This window comes from Oculina patagonica, unplaced genomic scaffold (genome assembly GCF_052425735.1).
Source record: "Oculina patagonica isolate OP01 unplaced genomic scaffold, crgOcupat unplaced3, whole genome shotgun sequence".
In the NCBI taxonomy this organism is placed as follows: Eukaryota; Metazoa; Cnidaria; class Anthozoa; order Scleractinia; family Oculinidae; genus Oculina; species Oculina patagonica.
The window spans coordinates 105965-131530 of NW_027558145.1; the positions used below are offsets into that span (position 1 = coordinate 105965).

Genomic DNA, 25566 nt, shown 5'->3' on the forward strand with positions numbered 1-25566 from the left:
TGCGACTAACAAATATGGAGAGAGTTTGAAACAACAGAAAAGCATAAAGAGAGTCAGAGTTTTAGGAGGTAAAGTAATGAAAAAGTTTACTCTTCTTGTTGCAGATTATTTCTTAAAACAGTTCTTTTTTCTGATTTTTCTGTTTGTTCTAAAACGAATTGAGCGAGATGCTCCAATTCTGCTATAGTAATGCCTTAGACAATTGAAGTTATTTTATCTTATTTTATCTTTGATTACTGTTCAACTACCTTGTATACACATTCTTTCAAACTAATTTTCTGTCCGTTTTGGTGTTTTTCAGGGTCCACTAAATCGACTACAAACCAGAATGAAACAGGTAAGCTGTGTATCAAAAAAAAAATGTACCCATTTTAAGCCTTAAAAGAAACCATTATGACAAGATCATAATGGGATTTTATGACAAGGCATCCTTGAAGGCAGTCGCCCCCAGGCTAAGGCGTTTGACGTAAAATGACTATTGAGTTTCCAACCAATCACGATCAACCGACCTCGGGATGTCACAGTTCTTAAGTGTGCTCTACATTGCACTCGCCCCTTTTAGATGCGCACCATCTCACTGGTCACATCGCTTCGCTGTCAGTGAATTTTTAACTAATTTTTCAGTGAATTCTTTAAGGCAAGTACACTTTTCACTTTAATTTTCTAGTTAATAATGGCCGTGCCACGTGTTTTAGTTCTTGGGGACTCTTTTATTCGCCGTTTGAGCCATTTTCTATCGGGCCATTCCCGAAAATATAGCGCTGACTTTCAGCTTTCTCGACGTGCTACGATTAAATGGCACGGGATTGGTGGCCGTACGGTTGCCAAAACTATCCAACACGATTTAAATGTCGTTAAGTCTTTCTGCCCAGATATCGTAATTCTGCAGTTAGGCTCAAACGATTTAACGGCATCTGACCCCGCACACGTTGGCTCTAACATTGATGATTTTGTAAGACTATTGCATGATGTGTACAATGTTAACCTTATTTTCGTGTGCCAGACTATTATGCGTCAGGGCGCGGCAACGTTCAACCGTAAAGCCAAGCTTCTGACTAAGTATCTCAGAGTAGTCTTGGAGGACATACCGTACGCTTTTTTCTGGGGCCATAGGGGTTTTTGGCGCCCAACTCAGAACGTTTACGCGCGAGATGGTGTGCATCTAAATTCGTTGGGCCAGAAAAAATATTACCGTAGTCTTAGAGGAGCATTCTTGGAGTCATTGAGCCTGTTCCCTATCATTCCTGTTTGATGAATTTTAACGAATTTTAACATCGAGCCCTCATTTTAGTACGTGCCTCGCCATGCCTTTGATATTTTACTGTGACAGCCTTTCAGTTTAATGTTTCGCTGCCCCTTATCTGTGGGCAAGCGTTTTTATTATGGCTGCACCCTTTCAGTTGTATAACTGATATCTGTTTTATGCAGAATTGTTTGAATGCTGGCGTTGGCCTTATGTTCCTTTAGTGTTCTGGTGAATATTATGAGTGTGCAATCATACTCGGCCGCCCGATTTGGGTGTGTCCTCAATGCACTTTAGTATTCTGCAACCAGACACTGAGGTCCTATTCAATATATATGTGGCTCGAAATTTCTTTTCATGCGGGGAGCTCGCCTCTCTGCCATCGAACACATTTTTATCATTTATCTGAAGGCTCAACTTTCAATCTGCTCCTCTATGACACATTTTTTCCTTAATCTACAACCACAATCTCAGTTTCCTGTCAGGTACCTTTTTACTATCTTATCTTAACGGAAACCTGTGGCAATCAGCCTTCGGCTTTTCCTTTAATCTACATAATTTTCATTTTTTAAGTCATGCCGCCTAAGAAGCGACCCTACCCAACACGAAGTAATGCAAAACGGGCACGTCCACGTTTGTCGGAGATGGCAGAAACCCGCCCGGACAAAAGCAAGAGGCACGATGTTGGGCAGGAAGAACAGCAAGAACAGCCCCACATGGCAGTAAATTTAACAGCCCTTTCGGCTTCCATTTCCGTGGCGGTGAAGCAAGCCGTGGTTGAGGCCCTTGGGGAAAAGACACAAACCGTACAAAGTACCACACCCGCTTCTGGAACTGAGCAGTCCGTGGTGGACGAAGTCGTAAACGTCTCTTTGGCAGGGATAACCCAAGGTACGCAACCAAGTACGACAAATGGCTTAACGTTAGCTGAGCCGGGGCTAGCCTCGCGGGCACCCAAGCAAATTTTTTCTAGTGTAGCCGTCCCTTTAAGCAGTCGAGTGAGCTCCAAAATCAAAGCCAAAATCTGGTCCCATGAGTATATTGATTTCGGGGCTTTACTCTCCTTTTCACCAAATAATCAAAAATTTTCTTTTACCCTCGCCTCTTCGGATGGTGAGTCAACCCGCCCTCAATTGACCCTCGAACCGAGTCAATCAGTTAAAAAAAGTTCACACTATACAGCAGTGGCTTTCCGCTTTTAACATATTTGTGGCTATTTACTCAGAGAAAAAGGCCAATGACACGCCCCAGCTCATGAAGTACTGCGAAATTGTTCGTGATATCGCCGCCAAACCAGGCGATTGGCTGTATTATGACGAACAATTTCGTTTCATCAGGCAATCAGCCCCGGAACAGTATCCTTGGGATGCCATCCACTGGGAACTGTGGCTCAAGGCTGTAACGAATTTTCGTCCAAAAACCCAATTTCCCTCTGACAAAGGACCAATGCGCTTCCGCTCTCAGTCATTTCCCAAGGGCACTTGTTGGCGTTTCCACGCGGGAAAGGTGTGCAACGGATGTCGGTTTGAGCATGTTTGTTTCAAATGTGGCTCAAAACACCCTGCCACACAGTGTGCACTCAGTCAACAAAAAGGAAGCCCCGTTAAAGCCAACATTTCTAATATCGCGCCACAAGCCAGTAACACCCGTAAAGGTGGATCGGCTTAATTTTCTTCTCAGCGGCTATGACGCTTCACTTCTCCTTTATTTGGTTAAAGGCTTTACTTTTGGTTTTCAAGTCGGTTTTGTCGGGGAAAGGCACGCTTTGCAATCACCTAATCTTAAAAGCGCTTTAGAACAGCCTCAAATAGTGCTCAACAAATTGACTAAAGAATGCGAGGCCGGGAGAATCATTGGTCCTTTTTCTTGCCCTCCATTTCAAAATCTGGTCTGTTCCCCTTTAGGCATTGTCCCCAAAAAAGCCCCTTCGGAATTTCGTATGATTCAACATTTATCTTACCCGCCTGGTACATCAGTAAACGATCACATTCCCGACGCGAATTCTTCGGTTCGCTATGCGTCAATTTCTGATGCAATTACAGCTATAAAGAGGTTAGGGGCTGGTTGCTTCATGGCCAAAACAGATATAAAATCTGCTTTTAAGATCACTCCAATTCACCCGTCCGATTTCCCTTTACTTGGCATGAAATGGGATAATCAATTTTATTTTGACGTTTGTCTTCCTATGGGACTGTCTTCCTCGTGTGCAATTTTTGAAGCTTTCAGTTCTTGCTTGGAATGGATTTCGGTCTACCGATTTGGCGCTTCGAGTGTGTTACACATACTTGACGATTTTCTATTTATCGCAAGTACCAAAGATAAATGTCAAAATGATTTATGCAATTTTCTTCGCATGGGTGATTACATTGGCGTGCCGATTGCTCACGAAAAGACTTTTGGCCCATCTCAAGTCATCCAGTTTGCGGGAATAACACTCGATTCAATAAAAGAAGAAGCTCGTTTGCCGGAAGATAAGCTTCAAAAATGCCGCTTACTGCTTGAAAGCTTCAGAAAACGTCGTAAAGTCACTCTGCGAGAATTACAGTCCCTAATAGGCCTATTAAATTTTACATGTTCCGTCATAGTCCCGGGACGTGCTTTTCTTCGCCGCTTGATTGATCTCACTGTTGGGGTGCGTCGCCCACATCATCGCATTAGGCTTGGTAAAGAAACCAAACACGATATGGAGGTCTGGCTAAAATTCCTAACCGACTTTAATGGCCGGTCGTTTTTCTTGTCCGATATTTGGAACACCTCTCCTTCCCTTGAGTTGTTTACAGATGCGGCCGGATCCAAGGGCTATGGCGCTATTTTAAACCATAAATGGTTCTATGGCCATTTTCCTGATACGTGGCGATCTTTGAATATCACCTTTCTCGAACTATTTCCGATTACCGTCGCAGTGCGTATTTGGGGTCGCCACATGGCCAACCACTGTATCGTGTTTGTTACTGATAACGCAGCGCTGGTTAGTATCATCAATCAACAAACATCCAAACACAAATTAGTGATGATATTGATTCGCGACTTAGTTTTGACTTGTCTTAGTTATAACATTTTATTTCGTGCGCGTCACATACCCGGTCTTAACAACACTCGGGCCGATTGTCTTTCCCGATTTCAGATAGCACGCTTCAAGGAACTTTCACCCCAGGCGGACAAATTGCCGACCATTGTGCCCGAGAACCTTTTGCCGACGAGTTGGTTGCCAACTTAGAGAGTCTATTGAGCTCTGTATTATCATCTGGTTCGTGTCAATCTTATCGTAGAGCGTGGACACTATTTCGAGAATTTCACGCAACATTTTATAAGACAGACGCAGTACATTTGCCGTTGTCCACCGCCTCTTTGGCGCTTTTCATTTCCTTTCTCGACGGTAAAAAATTGTCGCCTGCGACCATTCTTTCTTATCTATCGGCCATCGGCTATGTCCATAAGATGAAAGGTTTGCGTGATCCCACAAAGGCATTTCTAATCCAAAAACTATTAACCTCGCTAAGTCGTCGGAAATCTAGTGATGTTAGGTTACCGATATCAAAACCCATACTACATGACCTCGTAAACTCTCTTCAACGCACCAACTCATCGGCAGCCCAGCGTGTTCTTTTTTCTGCTATGTTTCTGACAGCCTTCTACGGTTTCTTTCGCATCAGTGAACTAGCGGCCAAGAGCGCGCGTTCCAATGCGGTCATCCAATACGATAACCTGCGGCTCCTAAAATCCGCCGGAAAGATCCACTCGATTAAGATAACCATTACTCACTTTAAACACAATATAAACAACCGCCCTGTTGATATCATTATCACGGGCGACAACACTTTACAATTCTGTCCGGTAAAGTCATTGCTACAGTACTGTGAAATGCGAGGTGATAAGCCCGGTCCTCTTTTTTGTCATCTCGACAATAGTCCCATTCTGGTTACCCAATTCAATACAGAACTTAGGCGCTGTTTAAACTTCTGCGGTTTGGACCCACAACGCTATAAAAGTCACAGCTTTCGCATAGGAGCGGCCTGCCTCGCGGCAGACAAAGGTTTCTCCGACGCACAGATCCGAGCTCTTGGTCGATGGAAATCTGATGCCTTTAAACTTTATATAAGAAATTCTACTTTACAAGCTATCTAAATTTAGCAGGGGTCAGTCACGGCTGCCCTGCATAGCGTTTCAACTGCCTATTTTAGTCTCTGTTTTGTATGGGTCAGCAACGGTCTGCCATACATTTCCGAGTTTACATTAGAAACCCTATATTTTAAGGTATCTCATTTTGAACATGGGTCAGTCACGGGCTGCCATGCTTCTTTTTTAGGTATATTATAATGTAGAACGTTTCAATCAGTTCTTGTTTCTTATTATGGTGTCGTTTACACTTGTTTGTGTATATCAAAGCCTGTAAGTCGTGATAAGGGTCGGCAGGGGCCGCACCGTACCATTGGGTTTCAGTATTACCGTATCACATAATATTTCACGCCATTTAAATACCGTTCGTGTATGCGACGATGGTCAGACAGGGGCTGCATCGCCGCATGCATGATCACGGCAATTTATTACAGTTACATTTCTTTGCTAGATTTGAAGGTACGACAGTCAATGTGCTTTCACATATAATTACCATTCAGCATTTGCAATTACCTTTTATATAATATATATTTTCCATTTGGTCTGTTAAGTTGGTCACGCAAGGGCTGCAACTTTCCGATCAAATTTCGGTCGAGCTCTGCGCTGTCTTGGTGGGGGTGCCACATTTCTGTGGCTCTATGGCGGTTTTCCCCCCACCTTTGCTGAGTAGATATTTGTTAAGTGTATATCGGCAGATCTTGAAAATAAACTTCGTCACCTTGGGTGGCCAAATTTACTCCAACCAAAGACTCTGTGTTTCATTAAGTAGCCCTCAGCAAACGAGTGCGACGCCATGCAGAGCTCTTGATCGCGCATAGCTTATCCTTTTTCCTATATTGTTATAAAATGTCTTGTTATAAAAAGAAACCATTATGACAAGATCATAATGGGATTTTATGACAAGGCATCCTTGAAGGCAGTCGCCCCCAGGCTAAGGCGTTTGACGTAAAATGACTATTGAGTTTCCAACCAATCACGATCAACCGACCTCGGGATGTCACAGTTCTTAAGTGTGCTCTACATTGCACTCGCCCCTTTTAGATGCGCACCATCTCACTGGTCACATCGCTTCGCTGTCAGTGAATTTTTAATTTTCCACCTCCTCCCCTTCCGCCTGCCTGTGGATTACTGCCGTAGTTTACCTATATATTTTGTGCTTTAGTGTTTTATTTACAATTTAAGTAGGTGGCGGTTTTCCCCCCACCTTTGCTGAGTAGATATTTGTTAAGTGTATATCGGCAGATCTTGAAAATAAACTTCGTCACCTTGGGTGGCCAAATTTACTCCAACCAAAGACTCTGTGTTTCATTAAGTAGCCCTCAGCAAACGAGTGCGACGCCATGCAGAGCTCTTGATCGCGCATAGCTTATCCTTTTTCCTATATTGTTATAAAATGTCTTGTTATAAAAATAAAATTACAAATTATGTGCAAGTAGACGTCATGCAATCAGCTTCGAGATTATTGGTTTACAGGCATGCTATTTAAATAGCGGGAACAGATATTAATTTTAAATTTTATAACCCACAGTTGTGAGATGCGACAGGGAAGTGGAGATTCTTCATGCTGTTTATCTCAGTATCATAATTGCCAACGAGACAGCCGAGCCAAGAGGTGAGGCTGTCGAGGCGGCAGAATCATAGAGCCGTGTGCGAATGAGTGTATAGGCAGAGAAAATTTTAAGTTCTGCGTAAGGGACTTTTTTTTTTACCATATTTGGGTGTAAGTAAACCCCATATTTGGGTTGTATTGTTCTTCCCATCTGGTTCCCAGTCTATCACTCCTTGCTAGAGAGCAAATGACCAAAATGGCGTCCACGCGGCTCGCTGTTAAAATTTTCAATGTGGTAATTCATCCCTTTACCGATAAATACACCTTTAGGGAATTATAAATCGAAAGAGAATACCCTACAGAATATTCGACCGCCGAAAAACTGAACATCAAGGTCTTCAAAGCGATGAAATAATCTTTCGACTTTGGAGTCCTTTGATTTACGATCGAAGAGAGACATGAAAATCAAAAGCGGACTGTTGACTTCAAATAGAGTTTTCTTGACTTATGAGAATGCTGAAGTCGGGTAAATGCTTCCTTTTAGTGTTGATTGTGTTTATAGTAAGTGTTTGACCGATGATTTATTCCAAATCAAATACCGCTTATATTTTATTTGGCACGCATTTTCGCTCCGCGTAGGAATAACATCAACTCAAAGCGACGCTCACTAAAATTAATGCATGTCATACACACAAGAAAGTCAAAAGATTTTGCTTCTAACGGCAAATGTAATGTTAACTTGAATAAAAAATTTGTCTCCAAATAATCCTTGACCGTTCAAGTTTTGTTTTCTGTTCAAATTTTTCTGACCCGTGCATTACTGTCTCTGATTACTGAAAATTATTTTTAAAAAAAGCATCTTAGCAGTTTTGATTTTGGGATTTGATTTATAAGAAGTTCTTGAAATGCAACTATCCCTTTTGTGGACGGAAACATTTTAACCATCGCGTGTTGTATTTAAAAAAACAGTGATTTAAAAACCTCATTTATTGCCCACATTTCGTGACATTTTAACGTTGAAAAGAATTTAAAGATTTGTCAAGAGTTATCAATCTGTCAAACCCGTAGCCTGCGTAGCAGACATCTGTGTACGTTTTTTAGTGTGTTTAAAAGAGTGCGCGATCGCGAGAATACGCGCGCTGGAAATTACGGCGCCTGCTGACGCAGGCTATCAAGCCTGTGTCATTTATGAACACCAGAGAAATAGCACTTTTTTCGCATATTACCTAAAATACAATTTACCATATCAGTGGTCATTTCAAATATAGTTCTATCAAAAACCATTCAATATCTGTTCTTATGAACAAACATGAGTATTTCGCTCGTTGGCACTTACCGATAGGTACAACTAGTCTTATTGGTGATAATCATTGTTGTAATCAGTGTTATCAGCTGTAGAAAGCGTCAAATTCCAGGTAATTCTTTGTATTCACTTTTTACACATGCTTTGCAAAAAAAAATTAACAAAGTTGTTAAGTCGTAAAACTTACGTCCCCTTTTCTTTATATTCTTTAGATGCTAGTAGTTTACCGGGGAAGGATAGACGAAATTATTCATGAATTCAACAGGCCTGAGTTAATGAGCTCTGTATATCCAGAACCGGTTTAATGAGATGCGTGTCACGTAGGTATAGGAGCTGGTTTAATGAGATGCGTGTCACGTTGGTTTATGGACAAATTTAATGAGATACGAGTCACAGTAGATGTAAGAGGCAGACTCTATTATGCATGGTATTGTTTTGAGTATTTATTGTTGAATATTACATGAGTTTTTAGGAGAGATGTTGGTGTTGTTATAGAGTTATTGAACCACCCAACCAGCCGGGTAGTGATGCAGTTATATAGAAGGAGAACAAAGACTTGTACGAGAACCAATCAGGGAGTACCGTCAAACAAGTCAAACCAGTTTTGATTCCGGTTGGATTTGATTATTCAAAATGGCACATGTATCTTGTTTGGTAGCTGGTCAAACCGGTTTTCAGGCTGGATAAAAATTTATTCAAAATGGCGAATTATAATCCTCAAGGTCAAACTGGCAGTTTAAACCGGTTTTATAGTGCTGATTGCTTTAAGTACCGTTTGTGTAACTTTGTGTATGTGTAAACGCAAGGAAAACAAATTCATAATTAATTTAAAAATGCTTCAGAAATAAAAATAGCTCGCATGACTTCTAAACATGACGCGCGAGAAAAAGCAATTACGACTTCTTGCAATTAATATTTGTCTTGGACTGGAAGCGCATTGTTTTTTATAAAAGTTGAAGATTTCAATAACAAAAAGTTGTCGAAGTGTTTGTACGTTTTACATAATAAAACTGTTTTTGCTCACCCAAATCTTGCATTAAATTTAAACGTGTAGTTGAGTGCATGACAATCCGAGTGACCGCAATGTTGATAAACAGGAATGATTAAAACACGTTCAGGTTGAAAATACGTTACTTTGTCAGCACGTCAGTTGAAAAGAACTTAACTTTAAATTGCAATTTCATTAACATTATTGTAAGCGTGAAATGATTTTTACAGCGAATTATTTGTTAAAAATTAACTTCGAAAACTTTATTAGACAATCAATAAGCGATTTAACGTTCAGTTCGTAAACTTATAAGGCGAAAGGGGAGTTGAAAGTCATTTGATTTTTCCTTGAGCATCTTTACCTCAACGGTTTCTCTTGGATTGTGCGTGGATGCTTTTGTTTTGTTTGCTTTTGTTTTGTTCTTTTGTTATTCAACTTTGAATTTGAATTTGTTTGCCTTCTATTTATTACACAGAAGAGGCAAACGGAGAAAGTTCTATTTTAAATAACACTTTTTCGCTTCAGTGTGTGTTATATTTTAGTTGTATTAAACTGTAAAATCTCTTTTGCTGGTTTGTTAATAGTAATCAAATCCGTTAAGTGACATTAGTTCGGTTTGAGTAGGTTTATGTATTTATTGCTTTCACTGCTTCAGAGGTGTCAAAGTGAATTAAAATCAAAGGGAAAAAAACATTTCGCGTTCGCTCAAGTCATTAAACAAATCATACTACTGTTCGCGTAACAAATCTTCTGAAATGTTTCTATGTCAAAACAGCGAATTTGCCTCGCAATTCATAGCAAGTTTATTTTTAAGCTAACATAAAATATACTCTACGCTCAAGATTGTAGTTTGTCTACAACAAAAACTAATTAAGTGCATTGTTTCTTTAGAAATGTTATTGAGCACCAGTTTCCATTTAAATGAAAGTAATACTATTAAACAAACTTGTTAAAATGCTCGTAACATAGGAGCTTCTTACTTTAAAACACTCGAAAGAAAAATTACCGTTTCGCGCATCGCAATATTTCATTAATTTGTTTTTTAAGCCCCAGTGCGCATTATTTTTCTTTGAGTAGTATTAATTTCATTTGAGTTGTATAAGCATTCATTTCGAAGGTCGTGTTTACTGTTTCACTGTACCATGAAACGAAAGAACGTACTGTTCTCGCGTTCAAAAACAAAACCAAAAACCGAACAGTGTTATCATGTGATTAATCTTAAGAAAATATAAGTCAAGTACATTTTATCCACATTCTATGATGAGATTTCTTTTGCTAATAAAAGTTTACACTCTTCTCAAAACTGTTAATGTGTACAACAAAAGTTCATTAAGATAATATGTTCCTGAGAAAGGTAATCGAGTGTTTACATTTAAATAAAAGTAATGTTCACCAACCTTTTTTTTTTTTTCTCGTAAATGTTACCAGTGCGTGAAAAGTTTGGTCAAGTCCAACATGATTAACGATCAAGCACTGAGACAAAAATATTTTTACAATCTTCTATTCAAAATTATTTTCACAAACTTTTATTTGTTACAAATTATATCTTCATTGAAACATATAACAGAAACACATACACATTGCGATGAAACAGTTCGCACGAATGGCAATGTATAAAAAAAACATACTTTCGATTTATAAAATGTTATGTTCAAGTGAAAGGCAAATCAATAAGCTTCAATATAAGGAGTCCTGCTCGTCTCCATCCTCCATCTCTCTGATTTTTAACACTTGCTTTCTCACTTTCTCTTCCAATTCCTTAACGATATCCTTGTATAGGTCAATCTTCTGTTCTTGTCTTTCCATATGCTCACAATTCTGCCAGTACTCTCTCGGCGAATAGAAGTGTGCGTGAATGTGCTTTTGTATGCTATCTTTATTTCGGTCGTAAAACTTCCAAAAACTCACTTCGATTTCATGTATCTCCTGGCGCATTTCTTCCATTAAACGGACTCTTTTTCGTAACTCCTCGATCTCACGATCTTTGCTTTCCCATATTCCTCTATACTCTTTCACCTTCTGCTCCAAGACTTCTGTATACACTTGATCTACTATTTTGTCTTTCAGTTCTTTCACTGTTCCTTTCAAGGTTTCGACTTCATTCGCTTGCGCCACACGATTACCTTCCGACTCATGATACGCCTCCGTGGCTTCCTTCAACTTTTTTTTCAAGTCATAACACTCTTCTTCGTAGCCTTCGATTTTATCGGTCAGTCTGCTCACTTCGTGCTCCAGCCTTTCCTCGCTCCACTTGTCCATCTCGAAAATAAATCAACTCGTCGTGTAGTCCAAACTATCTTGGTTTTATCGTTGTTATATTGGTTGTAAAACCAATGAGAAAGCACTGATGTCATGGTCAAACCGGTTATGCCGGTTTGCAGAGACCTGCTGACCTACGAGACGATTGAAAATGGCCTACATAGGCAAGTGAGAGACAAAAAAACATACATATACGAAAGTACGCGAGATACTCCGAGTAACTAAAAATTACTCATTTTGCTCAAATAATACTCATCTAAATGCTTCGAGTAACCAGAATAAACTCTTTATGCTCGGCCACTTTTCTTTCGGGGCGAGGCATAAAGTGTGCGGGTGGATCACAGGTCGATAGTTTTGATGCGCAAGCTACTGAGCCCAAGGATTCAACTACTCGAGATTCCAAGAAATAATAAATCTTTTATTAAATAAATAAAACGTACATACACAATAAACAATCAAACACATTTTGAGCACTTTAAAGCCGCAGTAAACGTAACGTTCGTGATAAATGAAAAAAAGGTCATCGTCATAGCTTAAACAACAACTGTATCTTCAATCAATAATCAATCAATAAAATTTATTTACCCTCGGAGCTGACGGGGGCTGGCTAGGCCCCTAGCAAAACATATGCTAATATGCCGAGAAAAAAAAATTACAAATGTAAAAATATATACAGAACGAAAAATACATTAATAAATAAGTATTAAATTAAATTAAAATTAAAAAGGGACTATCTAGCTGCGCACAGCATTACGAAAGGCCTGTAGTGTAGCAATTGTTCTTACTCGGTCTGGCAGTTGATTCCAGGCGTTCGCCGCCCAGTATCTTACAGACTTCAGTCCATACTTGGTCGTATTGACCTTAGGTAAGACAATCTTATTAATGCCTCTCAAGTTCTTGATATTGTCCCTGACACAGAAGAGGTCCTTAAGATACACAGGTGCTAAGTTGTTAAGGCATTTGAATATTATAATAAGTGTATCTTGAATGCGACCACTTAATGTGTAGCCTATGCGGCTGCACAGAGAAGCGGAGCTAGAAGACCTGCCCTTATAGATGTAACGTAGGGCTCTTTCGTGAAGTTTCTCTAGTTTATCGCTGTCTGATTTTAGACAATTATGCCATATCGAAGAGCAATAAGTAAAATAAGACATCACAAAGGAATTATACAGGCATAGCTTGGAAGAGGAAGACAAAACATTTCGTAATCTACAAATAACGTCAAGTTGTTTTCCTGCTTTCTTAATAATTTTAGAAACGTGCGTGCTAAAGTTTAACGTTTTCATCCTAGCAAATTTTAGTTTTAGCTATGGTTTACATTTTTCACTTTTTGCATTGTGCTGCTGCCTCGAAAATTTAAAAGATTTTACTGCTTAAGTAATCAGTCCACTGATTAGAAACGAAGATTGTTTTGTATCTCACTTATGACTAAATCAATATCTTTGCTAAGCTCTTTGTCGCTTCCTTCTTTTCTTTCATAGACTTCATAGTCGTTTGTTAGTTCAGTGCTCCTCAGTTCTTGATTACAGTAGCTTACACTTTGCATGTTGCTAAAGGCCTCTCGTTTTTGTCCATTGAGACCATTATAAATGGCATAGATAACTCGATCTACGATCTCCTCTACTTGCACTACGTTCCCAGAGTTTTTGAGTTCTAAAGATGAGAGATAGAGGGCAGTCCTGGGTAGTTTAGGTAACTCAGCAAGGGAGCTTTGCCAATTGTCACTGACGTAAATTCCAAGTGTGCTACAAACATTTTGAGCAAGCTTCATAACATGAACTAGGTCAACTTTCTCCACTGCTTGGTCAAAGTAGCGGAACCACGCATCTTCTTGATTTATCATCAAGCAGGAATGAGCCGTCTGTCAAAGATCATTTAGTCGACGATACAACAGAGACCGTCACGAGAAGCAAAATTGTCATAAGCGTCTGGACCAAGAACAAGAGGAAATGATTTCGTTTGCTCGAGAAGAAACCGATGAAGATGAACATGGAAACAACCTTAGCCAGGACGATGAAGAACCAGAAGAAGAGTATCATGAAGTTGATGACGATATTGATGGTAAAAGCGAAAACGAAGATGGAGATGAAGAGGAAGATGAAGATCACAGTGATGAAGACAATGAAAGCACTACTACAAACGATGAAAATGACGATATTGATCCCTGGGATAAGCTGCGAGAGGAAGCCATTATCGATTTGAAATCATCCTTGGTGGAACAAGTGGAACAATACTAAACGCAGGGTTTGTCGAAAGAAGACGCCAAGTTTCAAGCATCCACTCTTCTACTTCCTGCATACAGAAAGAGGCTACGACTCTTGTATCTCCACTATTTAAAGTGGTATCGTGTTCTTAAAACTGATCCAACACACAAAAAGGTTATGACAACACTGCGCAGTTTTATGGAAGACGATGAAATGGATTTCGCGGAGGCAGCAGAAGCAGCAATCAATAAAAGAAAATATTTATTGAACCCACTGTTTCAATACAATGACGTCTGTAAAGAAAATTTAAGTGAAAGTGACGATGAAGAAATTCGTTACCAAGTAAGAAAAAGAAAATATCACGAAATCCATTAATACGAAACCTGACCTACAAAACAAAAACAGTAACATGGACCTAAGCAACAGGAGTCAGACAAGGAAACAAAGACTTGCGCCAGCTGCAACTTGTCAAATAGAATAAAACTGCAAAGAGTTTCTAAACACACTTAAAATTATAGGCACTCTATGGAGTTGACCATTTCCTGTACTACTGGGTCATTTCAATGTATTTTTGATTCTTTAATAGGGACATTAAATTGTTGTGAGAACTTCGTTTGTGTAGTCTCGTCTATGGAATTCAGCATAAGAGTGTCAATTTGAATACTTGTTCAAAGCTCATAGAGAAGACAAGAGTAGGCAGAGCAGAGTAGAGCAGAGCAGAGCAGAGCAGAACATAGCACAGCACAGCACAGCACAGCACAGCACAGCGTAGCGTAGCGTAGCGGAGAGGAGCAGAGCGGAGCAGAGCGGAGCAGAGCGGAGCAGAGCGGAGCAGAGCGGAGCAGAGCGGAGCAGAGCGGAGCAGAGCGGAGCAGAGCGGAGCAGAGCGGAGCAGAGCGGAGCAGAGCGGAGCAGAGAGCAGAGCAGAGCAGAGCAGAGCAGAGCAGAGCAGAGCAGAGCAGAGCGGAGCAGAGCAGCGGAGCATAGCGCAGCATCTGAGCAGAGCAGAGCAGAGCAGAACTTAGCAGAGCAGAAAGTCAGAGCAGAGCAGAGCAGAGAAGAAGAAATAGGAGAGCAGAGCAAAACAGAGCAGAGCTGTTGAAAGCTGTTAGCGAGATTGCTCTAGATCTCTTAAAAGGAAGCATTCTAGTATCTAATTGATCATTTAAACGTTAAAGCCACATAAGTCAAAGCTCCTTTATCTTACTCGCAAAACCACCAAGTCTCAGAAAGAAGGATTTTTGCCTGCCATCACCTCTTTGATTGCTTCTTTCGCTGTGGAATTATCGGGTAAATTTTTCAAATGAAGTACGCGCAGAAAATGTTGATGGTTCCTGAACATTTATTTCAAAGTATGGAAACAGAACATCGATTAACGGCTACTCCGCAACTCACGACTTTAACACGGCTAGATCAAGACATGAAACAAATCATGGACTCCTCCTTAGCAGAAGATCAAAAAGTAATGTTGTTGGATCATATTCTTAGAAGGTACCAGGGATTGACGAAACAGATGAAAAGTGAAGCAAGCGTAAAACCTACAGTGGTTCTACCCAAAACAGATCCAGCACCGCCTAAAGAGACAATTACTAATATAAATGGTCCTGCGTCTACACCTAATGTTAAGACTACAAGGGAAACACCAAGACAACTTCCACCCACCCCCGCGACTACTAAACAATCGAAAATTCCTGTCAGAATGGAAACACCCCTCAACGCATTGCCTGAAGAATCGGCGTACGCGCTAATGATGGAAACACCACCAGATTCCAAACGCAAATCTGTGAAACGGCATAAAAAACCAAAAACGCCTTTAGTGGCAAGGTTACGCAGCAATAGACAATGGGAACCTTACTAAACCAGGAAAACCGGTTTTTATTCGCTAACTCTATATATGCACAACGGCTGTACGCTCATTTACATTTTGCTTTACACGATGGTGCCAAATATTGGAAACGATACTTGCTACGAGTGTGATTGTATCGAAAAGATGAAGCATGCTTACTGGAATTCGCTAGCGTATTTGGTGTACGCTGAACTTGAGAAAAAAGAACCCAGTGTTATCCAAGACAATCAAAAACTGATGACATGTATCCAAGACAATCAAAAACTGATAACATGTCTACGCGAGTCAGTGGATAATTGGAAAACAATTGCATACTGGCTCTGGCACGATCTGCTAGACATATTGGATTTCACTGCTCCTGAAAATCAAGACTGGATCGATGACACTTCTCCAGAGGAACAAGAGGATGCGATCATTAAAGCCATCATATATCCTGACGAGTTTGGCAAAACCTGTTGGTACTGGTTAGATCTGATTGTTAATGGAGTTGACGAAGTCGACCGGTAAAACCTGTCTAACTCCATAAAAACTATATAAAGAATTTGTGTTTCCACTCTCGAGTCATACTTCAAGATGAGTTACTCACAGTGTAGAATTTGCCTTAAAGATCTTGAATTAATCAAGCCCGCCTCAGGTATACCTTACATTCGATGTGTAGACTGGAAGTTGTGTCCTTTCTTTTGCCGTGAAGAAGATGTGCACGCTTATCAACAATGTATCAGAGATCGCGTAATACCAGAATACATTGCATTTGAAGGTGGGCAGTTGCCTTACTGCAGACACATGGATGTTGCGACATTAAGAGTATCAAGGTCACAGAGCAATCCTTTCAGACCCTATTTCACCTGCAGGAGGAGTAAAGAAATGTGTAGATTCTTTCAGTGGGCAGATGAAACACCGATTGACGATGAACGTAAAATACCGTCACCAACGTACTGCCCTGAGGAAAACAAGCCATCAAAAGGAGTGAAAACCAAGTACACGCCACGACCCAAGCTACAAAGACAAATTGCCGTATCAGAAAAGTTGGCTCATTGTTGACTCATTGAACATTTATTATTGTATTAGCAACATCACTGAACAATTAATATTTATTCATAATTAATCATATTCATGTTTGAGATTGTACACTTTTTCTATACTCAATAAATGTTTTTTTACTTACTTGAAAAAAAAAGTGTGGATTTTAATTCGCCATTTTGAATAAATTTTTATCCAGCCTGAAAACCGGTTTGACCAGCTACCAAACAAGATACATGCGCCATTTTGAATAATCAAATCCAACCGGAATCAAAACTGGTTTGACTTGTTTGACGGTACTCCCTGATTGGTTCTCGTACAAGTCTTTGTTCTCCTTCTATATAACTGCATCACTATCCGGCTGGTTGGGTGGTTCAATAACTCTATAACAACACCAACATCTCTCCTAAAAACTCATGTAATATTCAACAATAAATACTCAAAACAATACCCTGCATAATGACTCGTATCTCATTGAATTTGTCCATAAACCAACGTGACACGCATCTCATTAAACCAGCTCCTATACCTACGTGACACGCATCTCATTAAACCGGTTCTGGATATACAGAGCTCATTAACTCAGGCCTGATGAATTCATGAATAAATTGGTCTATCCATTCCCGGTAAACTACTGATGCTTGTTACTATTGATAGTTACCGCTTTCCTTAAATAAGGTTTCCTACGTACCCTGGGTGCCAAAGGTTTTTCTTGCGCGGCTTCCGTCCTTTGTCAAGTTAGTGTCTTACCCGTAGGTAGACACGAGATAAAGAAACCTTCGGAGCTAACTGATTAAGGGAGAAAAGCTTCAACGTACGATAGTTAAATAATTTTTGCTCATTAACAATTTCATTATCATACATGCATTACACCGTTTTTTCCTGAAATGTTTTCAACCGTTTTACTTTGCTGAAAAGGCTGATAGGGATCCTTTAAGGCGTCGCTTGTAAGGATATTAATTATTGTATATTAGCTTATTCGTTTTCTTTACTTATTGTCTTTCTCACAACACGTTCTTGTTTTTCAGCAATCTTCAAGCGTGGAAAACGGTGAGTACAACAGTCAAAATTTGGTGATCACAAAATACAAATTTACTTATAGCTTTTTTAATAACTGTTTCTCAGAAAAAGGCCTTCTAATCCCAGTGTTAGCAGATCATCATCGCGTGCAGATTCCATTCAAATGGTAAGTTCTTTTAATTTTTTCTTTCAGAATAGTTCGCGGAGAAAGCCATTTTATGGCATATAACGAAAACTTTTTACAAGAGGAAGTAGGTTGGCATAAAATGTTTCCTTTGCAGACAAAATGCTTTCACATCATTGAGGATTTCAACCTCAGCTCCTATCAGAGATAATTTTGGTTCACATAATTTTCAGCCTATCCTTACATATATTTTTTTATTATTTGGTTGTTATCTTTACTTTTTACTGTTTATTCCTAGACTACTGTTGTCCAGCAGGAAGCAGATGCTCAGTCAATAGAAACAAGTGAAGTTACCAGCACAATTTTCGAGATTCCTAACAGTAGTGACTACATGCCGTTTCATCCTTCAACAAGAAACTGGGAGATCAGACGAGAGCAAGTCAATATCATTAAAAATATTGGAAAGGGAGCTTTCTGCCAAGTTGCTAAGGCAACAGCAAGGAACATCAATGGTAACCAAGATGTGACTGTGGCTGTGAAAATGCTGAAAGGTTATCTCATTAAAAACTTTAAGCGAAACTGTGACCTTTTTTAAATTCGATTGATTGATTGCAATAGGCTGATATTTTCTTAAATTGATTTGCTCCAAATAGAAAATGCTCCTGACTCAGACAGAAAGGACCTGCTTTCAGAACTTGAATTAATGAAAAAACTGAAGCCTCATCCTCACGTGATAAAGTTGTTGGGATGCGTAACAGAAACTGGTAAAGTAAATTCGAAGTAACTTTAATAATAAGGACTGGAGCTCCCTTATACAATGTTTTGTTGTGCGCAGATTATAAAGCTAAAACAGACGTCATATTCGATAAACGAGAACGCCCAATCACCCATCGCATATAAATAAATGACTTTGTTTTGAAGTTTGTAAAATGAACGATACGTACTTATGATGTTAGTTTTGAAAAATGGCTGCGAAATATGTCCCTGCCTCGACTCGTTAGCTCGTAATCCGGAAAGCGAGTTCAGTTCTATTTTCTCTGCAATTCACTGAAATCTTCGACAATTTTTATTCTAGATCCGATACTGGTCCTCATTGAGTATGTGCCGTACGGTGAACTGCTGGGTTATTTGAGGAAGAGTCGTGGGCTCAATGACACGTATTTTAATAACCCGGATAGAAAGCCGAAAACCAATTTAACTATACAACAGTTGATGAGGTTTGCATGGCAGATAGCTGATGGGATGACTTATTTGTCGTCAAGGAAGGTAAACATCTGTAATAATATGAATTTACCGAATGGTAACAAATGAGAAAACCACATCAAATAATAAGGGCGGCGACAAGTTTATAATAATGACATTTTTTCTTCTAGATAATTCATCGTGACTTAGCGGCTAGAAATGTTCTCGTTGGTGAAGGAGAGAAGTGTAAGGTGACAGATTTTGGGATGGCGAGGAATGTTCACCAGGATGATATTTATACCAAACAAAGTCGGGTGAGTATCACCCCACCCTTGAACCTCCCGATAAATTATTGTTGTTCTAAAGCCTGTGATAGCATATAACGATAAAGGCTAGAAATGCTGTTTATCTTCCAGGGCCGGTTGCCTGTCAAGTGGACTGCTTATGAAGCTTTGTTATATGGACCATACACAACACAAAGTGATGTGTAAGTGCTGAACTAATATACAATATCAATATCTCTCCTTGTAATTTACCTGCCCATCATACCAACTAACATGAAGGGCAGTTTTACTGATTTCGTAAAATAAGATTGTTTATGACGTAACATAAGGATTTTTACACGAGCACCACAAAAAAATATTGCTAACCACCTAGTTACCATGCAGTACAGGAGGCGGTGGGTTGGTGTTGGCAGGTCAAATTAGAACGATGTTTGAGGGGAAGAGGAGGAACAAAGGGGGTACAGTCTTAACTGTAGATTGCCGATGGATACGAGGCTAATTAATTTCCCGGGATAACTTCGACGATTGCTCTTATTATTATCTTACTGTTACTATTGTTACTATTATTATCTTACTGTAACTGTTGTAACTCGTGTTGTTGCTCAATGTTTCAGCTATTTTGAATACGTACGTATTGCGGCAAAAATAGAAATACGAGCACAACTCTGTGTAGTCCTCTGGGCTTCATCCCCTTTTCCCTTGATTGGAGTAATATTCCACTTGACGGCCCAAAAGCGCGTCCCTTGACTAGGAGTCATAAAAACATTTGTATACATGTAAACAAATTTATTTAGATAATGATATAATGGCTAGATGAAGTGCCGATTCTTAAAGCTATAATGGAATGTTCTTTGGTATGATAGACGTGATATGAACAAAATTTACCGTTGTAAGGGTTTAGAACCAAGAAGTGCATGCTATATCGTCCTATCGTCTCTGTTTCCTCTCCACTATCGCCAGCCCCACATCCAATTCCTTCCTATACCATTTATATTGTTACCAATTAAATGTTATTCATGTTTGTTTTGTTGCAGGTGGAGCTATGGTGTCCTTCTGTACGAGATTCTTACTATAGGTAGGTTTAGATACTCATCATTTACATAACAAAATTAAACAATATGAAAACCATTCATATTACCCTCGATTGTCTTATCTAGGTGGATCTCCATATCCGGGAATTAACGCTCGACAGATCGCCACGAAACTTCAAGAAGGATTCAGAATGCCAAAACCAAAACATGTGGATAGCAAAATGTAAATACACTGTAATTGTTGTTGTTGTTGTTGTTGTTGTTGTTGCTGTTGCTGTTGTTGTTACCATTCTAAATTTTATTGATGAAGACGCTTAACAAACCACCTTTGAACTGTACCACTTTCTTACTGCAATAAAATAATTTCTTTTGCGATTTCTTCCCTTGCCAGGACAAAAAATGACAACAATGTAGAACTCGTTGTCTTGTCATTTGACTCTGTAATCTCCATTTTACATTAAACCTGTTTACAGCAAAGTTATCGCCTAAGGCAATACACTTTACTATCAAAGTGTCTCTCTCCACACAGGTGTATACATGGGTACCGGCGAATTAAATGCTGGGGTAACCTTGCAATAGACGAGCATTCCGTTCAGAGGGGAATACCCTGGGGGGAGTAAAACTACTCCCATCGCTTTTTGCCGCGGGAACTGGGATAAGCGGGATAAGTGGCCTGATGGGCCACAAGGCACGAACGCAGAATTTACCTTCCTTTTATGTTATACGTACTATTTCCAAAACGAGAGCGAGTGTTTCATCGGGGTATCCAAACACCGAGAAACAAATGAAAGCACGAGGCCGTAGGCCGACTGCTTTTAATGTTGCGTTTGACAACTCCGGTTTAATACCAAATATGGGCATTACAAAGCAATGCAGACAATGACGTAATCCGATTAAAACAATAGCTATCGTTACAGAAACACGTGCTCGAGTTTTGGAAATAACTTCTCACTTTTAAACAAGCAGACGCTTCTCAAATGCAACAATAGAAAATTATGCAGTGACATGTTTTGTCAAATGAAACAATAAGAAATTATGCAGTGTCAAATTTTTGCCCTTTTCCGTAAGAACGCGATTGCATGTATGATTCATTAGCGTCCCAGCCATGAGCGAGGAAGAGAATTAATTCAAGAAAGCTGTATTCCCCGTCAACAAGGTATAAAAACTAATACGCGTTAACGTTTTTAAACAATGGCGAAGAACTCTGAAAAAAATCCATTCTTTCAGGAGGCACGTTTAGAGATTACAATTTGCATTAAGTTTCGAAGCGTTCGACTCTCTGAATTGTTGGCAATGAAAATTTGTCATTGAAGTTGAGCAAAAAGAACGAAAAGTTATATCCACCAAGAACAATTTCTGTAATAGTATTTAGTATTCGACGCAATACTGTATTTAAGGAATTGTTGTTAGCATTATTTACGAACTTAAAAACTTAAAGGATAAAAAATTTCGCCTTTTGGACTTTTAAAAAAATTCAAGGATACTACGGACTAATAAATATTCATTGATTTTGTGCAAGTTGTCGATGTGCATACTTTTAGTGGTATATACCACTCTAATTGGAGATTGGTATACTGTTTTTTCATTGGGTTTCCAAATGCATGCACGTGGTGTGGTATACATCTCGTGATTGGAAGTTAATTATTAATGAGTTTGAGAAATACCAAAATTACAGTCAGGGTTTGACATTAATACTCTTTATAAATTCTGACGCTGACTTATTTGAGCGTAAACAACGCTCATAATGTGCTCAAGACGTTTCGACCGAGAATCTTCGGTTTTCTTCGGTTGTTATCATGGCATAAAACGGCTTTTTAACGGTTTCACATTGTACGCGCGTGCGAGTGACTAATACAAATACACGCGAACGCTGCGCGAGACTATGAACATTATGTAAGTGACTTATATACATCAGGGATGTCTATGTGTTCATTTCCCGCATTCTGGTCCCTCTGCGAATGCCACGCTTCTAGGAAAAGCCTCTTGTGGTAATCGCCTGACTTGTCCACCACCGCTGCATGATTGAAATCCATATTATGGTCAAACGTGTTCGCATGTTGCGCGATCTTAGAGTTTGAGAAATGTTTATACCAAAGTTCTGAGCTTCCAATGTCCCATTAGGACGCACATTTTTGCAGTTGATCCATGATTTAAGAACAAAGTTCCGCTCTCTAATCTCGTTTAGCGCAACTATACTATTTACATGAGGCATTTCCTTTGGTGGTTGCTAATTGTCTTTCTGTTGATTAGATATCAGATTATGCTTAATTGTTGGGAACAAAACCCAAGTGATCGACCAACCTTTCCTAAACTAAAAGAAACGATGAAAGGCATGGAGAGAAACCACAAGGTAAACACTATAGAATTCGGCATATTTTGCCAATAACGCATAATTTAAATAAAAGAAACATGTTCTAGTTCTGTACATGTTAGTTGGGGAACAGCGCGAAGAAGAACGCGTAGAGTATAGTATTAAACAGTGGAAGGTTCTCGACCTTTTCTTTTGCACCTGGAACACTCGACACAAAATGTGGACTGAAATTTTCAATATAAGTCGTAATCAGATTCACCTTTTTATATGTCCACTTAGATTTCCAAGTTGCGTACAACATACTTGGCTCAATGAGAAAAAAAAATCTTAGTTCCACTGGCTAACTTCATTTATTTCAGTTCCCAAGATGGCGCAGTCATAAAATTAGCAAAGTAGAAAAGATAACAAGCGATTGGTGCTGAAGCATTATCTTCGCTGCTAATTTATCTGTGTATCGCTTACGCCATGAGCTAAGAAGAACTTAGGCTATCAGCCAACAAAAATCACCTTCACTCAAAACTGAAAAATTATTACACAACTAACCTGCGATCGATATATTTTTCTGTTTCAGACATACATCAACCTTGGAGAGTATGACGACAGCTTGTACGCCAACATGGAAGATCTTACGGCTGAATAACAAGTTGTGCAAGACACGACCAGAAGCTTATTATACTTTTACTCGGGTGTAAAACTCAATCAGAAAAATCTCTATTAAAAACAGAAATAGCAGCAACCTTTAAGTCCGGGGTAAAAGCCCTCCTATTTTTAGGCATATTTGTCTGCCAACAGACAACAAACAGTATTCCGTGGCCAAGGCGAGTAAGCGTCCCCCTTTACCGAAGCTAACAACCTAACAAAAATATACTTTAAATAAAATATAGCCACTAAATAAGTGTTCAAGTAGAGTACATATCAAAACGTTTAATCACACTGGTATTTTTTTAATAACATATCACTTTTCAAAGTGTCTATGTCGGGTCTCTAGGTAACCAGTGCTAGCTGGTATGTTAGCGGTTATTTTACACTGTCTGTAAGCACGATGGATATAAGCTTTCCAATTAAAAGTCTTTACGGAGCTGAACTGCCTTAGGGTTTTACGGCATTTCTTTTATATGGTACTGTCAAATATATTCTCGCTAATATTATTGTAATGAGGTATTATTGTAAGTAGTATTGTTGTTAAGATAGTGTTCCTGTAGACGTAATGCATCTTGTAATGTGTTTTAATTGTGTTTTACTAATGCTTAAAATATTAAACACAGAATAAGTTATAGCAATCTTGTTTTGTTGATGCCCCGATTTTATCAGGAAACGTTTTGCACACTTCTAGATCGCTGCTCGATTTTAGTACTTCAATCTTGTTTTTTTTTTTTGCAAAAGTAAATCTACTTCTGATGTACACTAAAAAAACTCGCATTAAAAGTAGTCAGTTTATTTTGACGACAAGTGAAATAAACTACATAACTAATTACTTAAAGGAAACAGAATATCAAGCTTATCCTTATCCATATAAAGTATGTGACTGCAAATAGAATTTTTGTCTTCTCTCCCTGTATTTTTATTACTGTAATAAATTGAGTTTTATCGGTTCTTGGGGAGGAGCCAATGATAGTTTTGACAACTACCCTCTTGGGTTGTTTGTAGGTCACATGACCTAACAAGCCATGTGCTTGCCATTCTCTCCGATTTATTTCCTGTCGAAAGAATTGCTTCGAACTCCTTCCTCCTCCCCATGTTCCATACTCTTGTTACTGCATCATAATTGATGCAATTATGCATCATCATTATATTATTTTTCCATACGTTTTCTTATGACTTTTGATGTTTCAATAAAAGCAGCAATGGACCTTTGCCCATAGCCATATTTGTCTAATTTGTAGTGTTCAATTTTTGTCCAGTAAACAGAGTTCAGGCAAAGCAGCAATGTGTGTGTGTGTGTGCGGGGGGGGGGGGGGGGGTTCTTTTCCTGGGGCAGGCATAGAAGACATAAAATGGCCTTTAAAATCTAAATCACGTTCTTGCGAAAAGCCACATTTTTGAAGACGTGACGAAAAGTATTTTCGATCATAACAACAGCACTGCCAGGAACTGAACCTTTTTCATGGTAGACATAATCAATTGATGATTCGCTTGCAGCTCGTGGATAAAAAACCGTACGCATTTTGCGTGAAGTTATATATACAAACGCCTCGAATAAAAATCGTACGGTATTTTTTGCTGTGAAAAATGTCGTACGACCAATCACAAGGCTAATACCATCTACATCTACACTTGGTTTTACAATCAGATTTTGGACAACTCTCAACAAGGTAAGTAGGTAATGGTGATTCATTCGTTCATTCAGCCACGTGCTGCTGCTTAGCTGCCTAAAACATGGTCAGGAAGTGATTGTAGTCTCAAGGATACTTAAGATTACTATTAATGTAGAAATTAGACTTGCAGAATTCTTTGCAGTTAAGCTGGGTTAAGAATACTCTATAGCTAATGATAGTGAACAATATTTGCTTGTCGTCTCCGCGATGCCAATGTTTATTTTTTTCATTAAACACTTTGTAATATGTCAGTACTCATGTAATAAAAAAATTACTTTATGATAAGTTCGCTTGACAATTTTTATTAACTTGTTGTGATATCAAACTCGCTCGCTGTGTTCGCTCGTTTGTTCTGTTATTCTTCTCAATTCGTGAATAAAAATCGTACGCTCTCACTTACCATAAAGTAATCTTAATATATAATTGAATAGCGACTTTTTCCGCTCCTTATACTGTAAAGCATTGCCCTCAAGGGAAATGTCTGAGTCACAGAGACATATATCTAAAATAGAAATCTATGTATCCGTTTTCATGCTTTATTGCCGTAGACAGAAGTAAATAACAAAACTCGAAAGCAATACTAAAGCGAACATTTAAATAAAAAATAGCCTGCATTGTGTGTATCTAAAATAGAAATATTTCCTATTGTTATATTCCTATTTAAAACAACGCTTTATGGATGAATGCAAACGTATCCGTTTTAATGTCTTATTGCCTTGGACATAACTGAAAATAGACGAAAGTAATATTAAAGCGAACATTTACATAAAC

The 25566-nt window shown here is 39.0% G+C and overlaps 2 protein-coding genes and 1 pseudogene across 2 annotated transcripts; all 3 read left to right on the forward strand.

The window, feature by feature from the left end:
- The first annotated feature begins 6 nt into the window (after positions 1 to 6).
- LOC144640415 (tyrosine kinase receptor Cad96Ca-like) lies at positions 7 to 24345 on the forward strand. The gene is made up of 15 exons (XM_078499569.1): positions 7 to 68; positions 302 to 337; positions 6888 to 6944; positions 8261 to 8323; positions 17557 to 17578; positions 17654 to 17714; positions 17971 to 18223; positions 18326 to 18436; positions 18748 to 18938; positions 19046 to 19168; positions 19271 to 19341; positions 20173 to 20213; positions 20296 to 20392; positions 22420 to 22519; positions 23052 to 24345. The coding sequence occupies exons 6-15, from the start codon at positions 17712 to 17714 to the stop codon at positions 23118 to 23120; spliced, it is 1059 nt and encodes a 352-aa protein (XP_078355695.1). The 5' UTR covers positions 7 to 68; positions 302 to 337; positions 6888 to 6944; positions 8261 to 8323; positions 17557 to 17578; positions 17654 to 17711; the 3' UTR covers positions 23121 to 24345.
- Positions 1888 to 6106, forward strand: LOC144640430 (uncharacterized). The gene is made up of 2 exons (XM_078499583.1): positions 1888 to 2134; positions 4368 to 6106. Exons 1-2 carry the CDS (start codon positions 1888 to 1890, stop codon positions 5366 to 5368), a joined length of 1248 nt encoding a protein of 415 aa, XP_078355709.1. The 3' UTR covers positions 5369 to 6106.
- Positions 2140 to 3339, forward strand: LOC144640412 (uncharacterized; annotated as a pseudogene).
- Positions 24346 to 25566: the final 1221 nt, after the last annotated feature.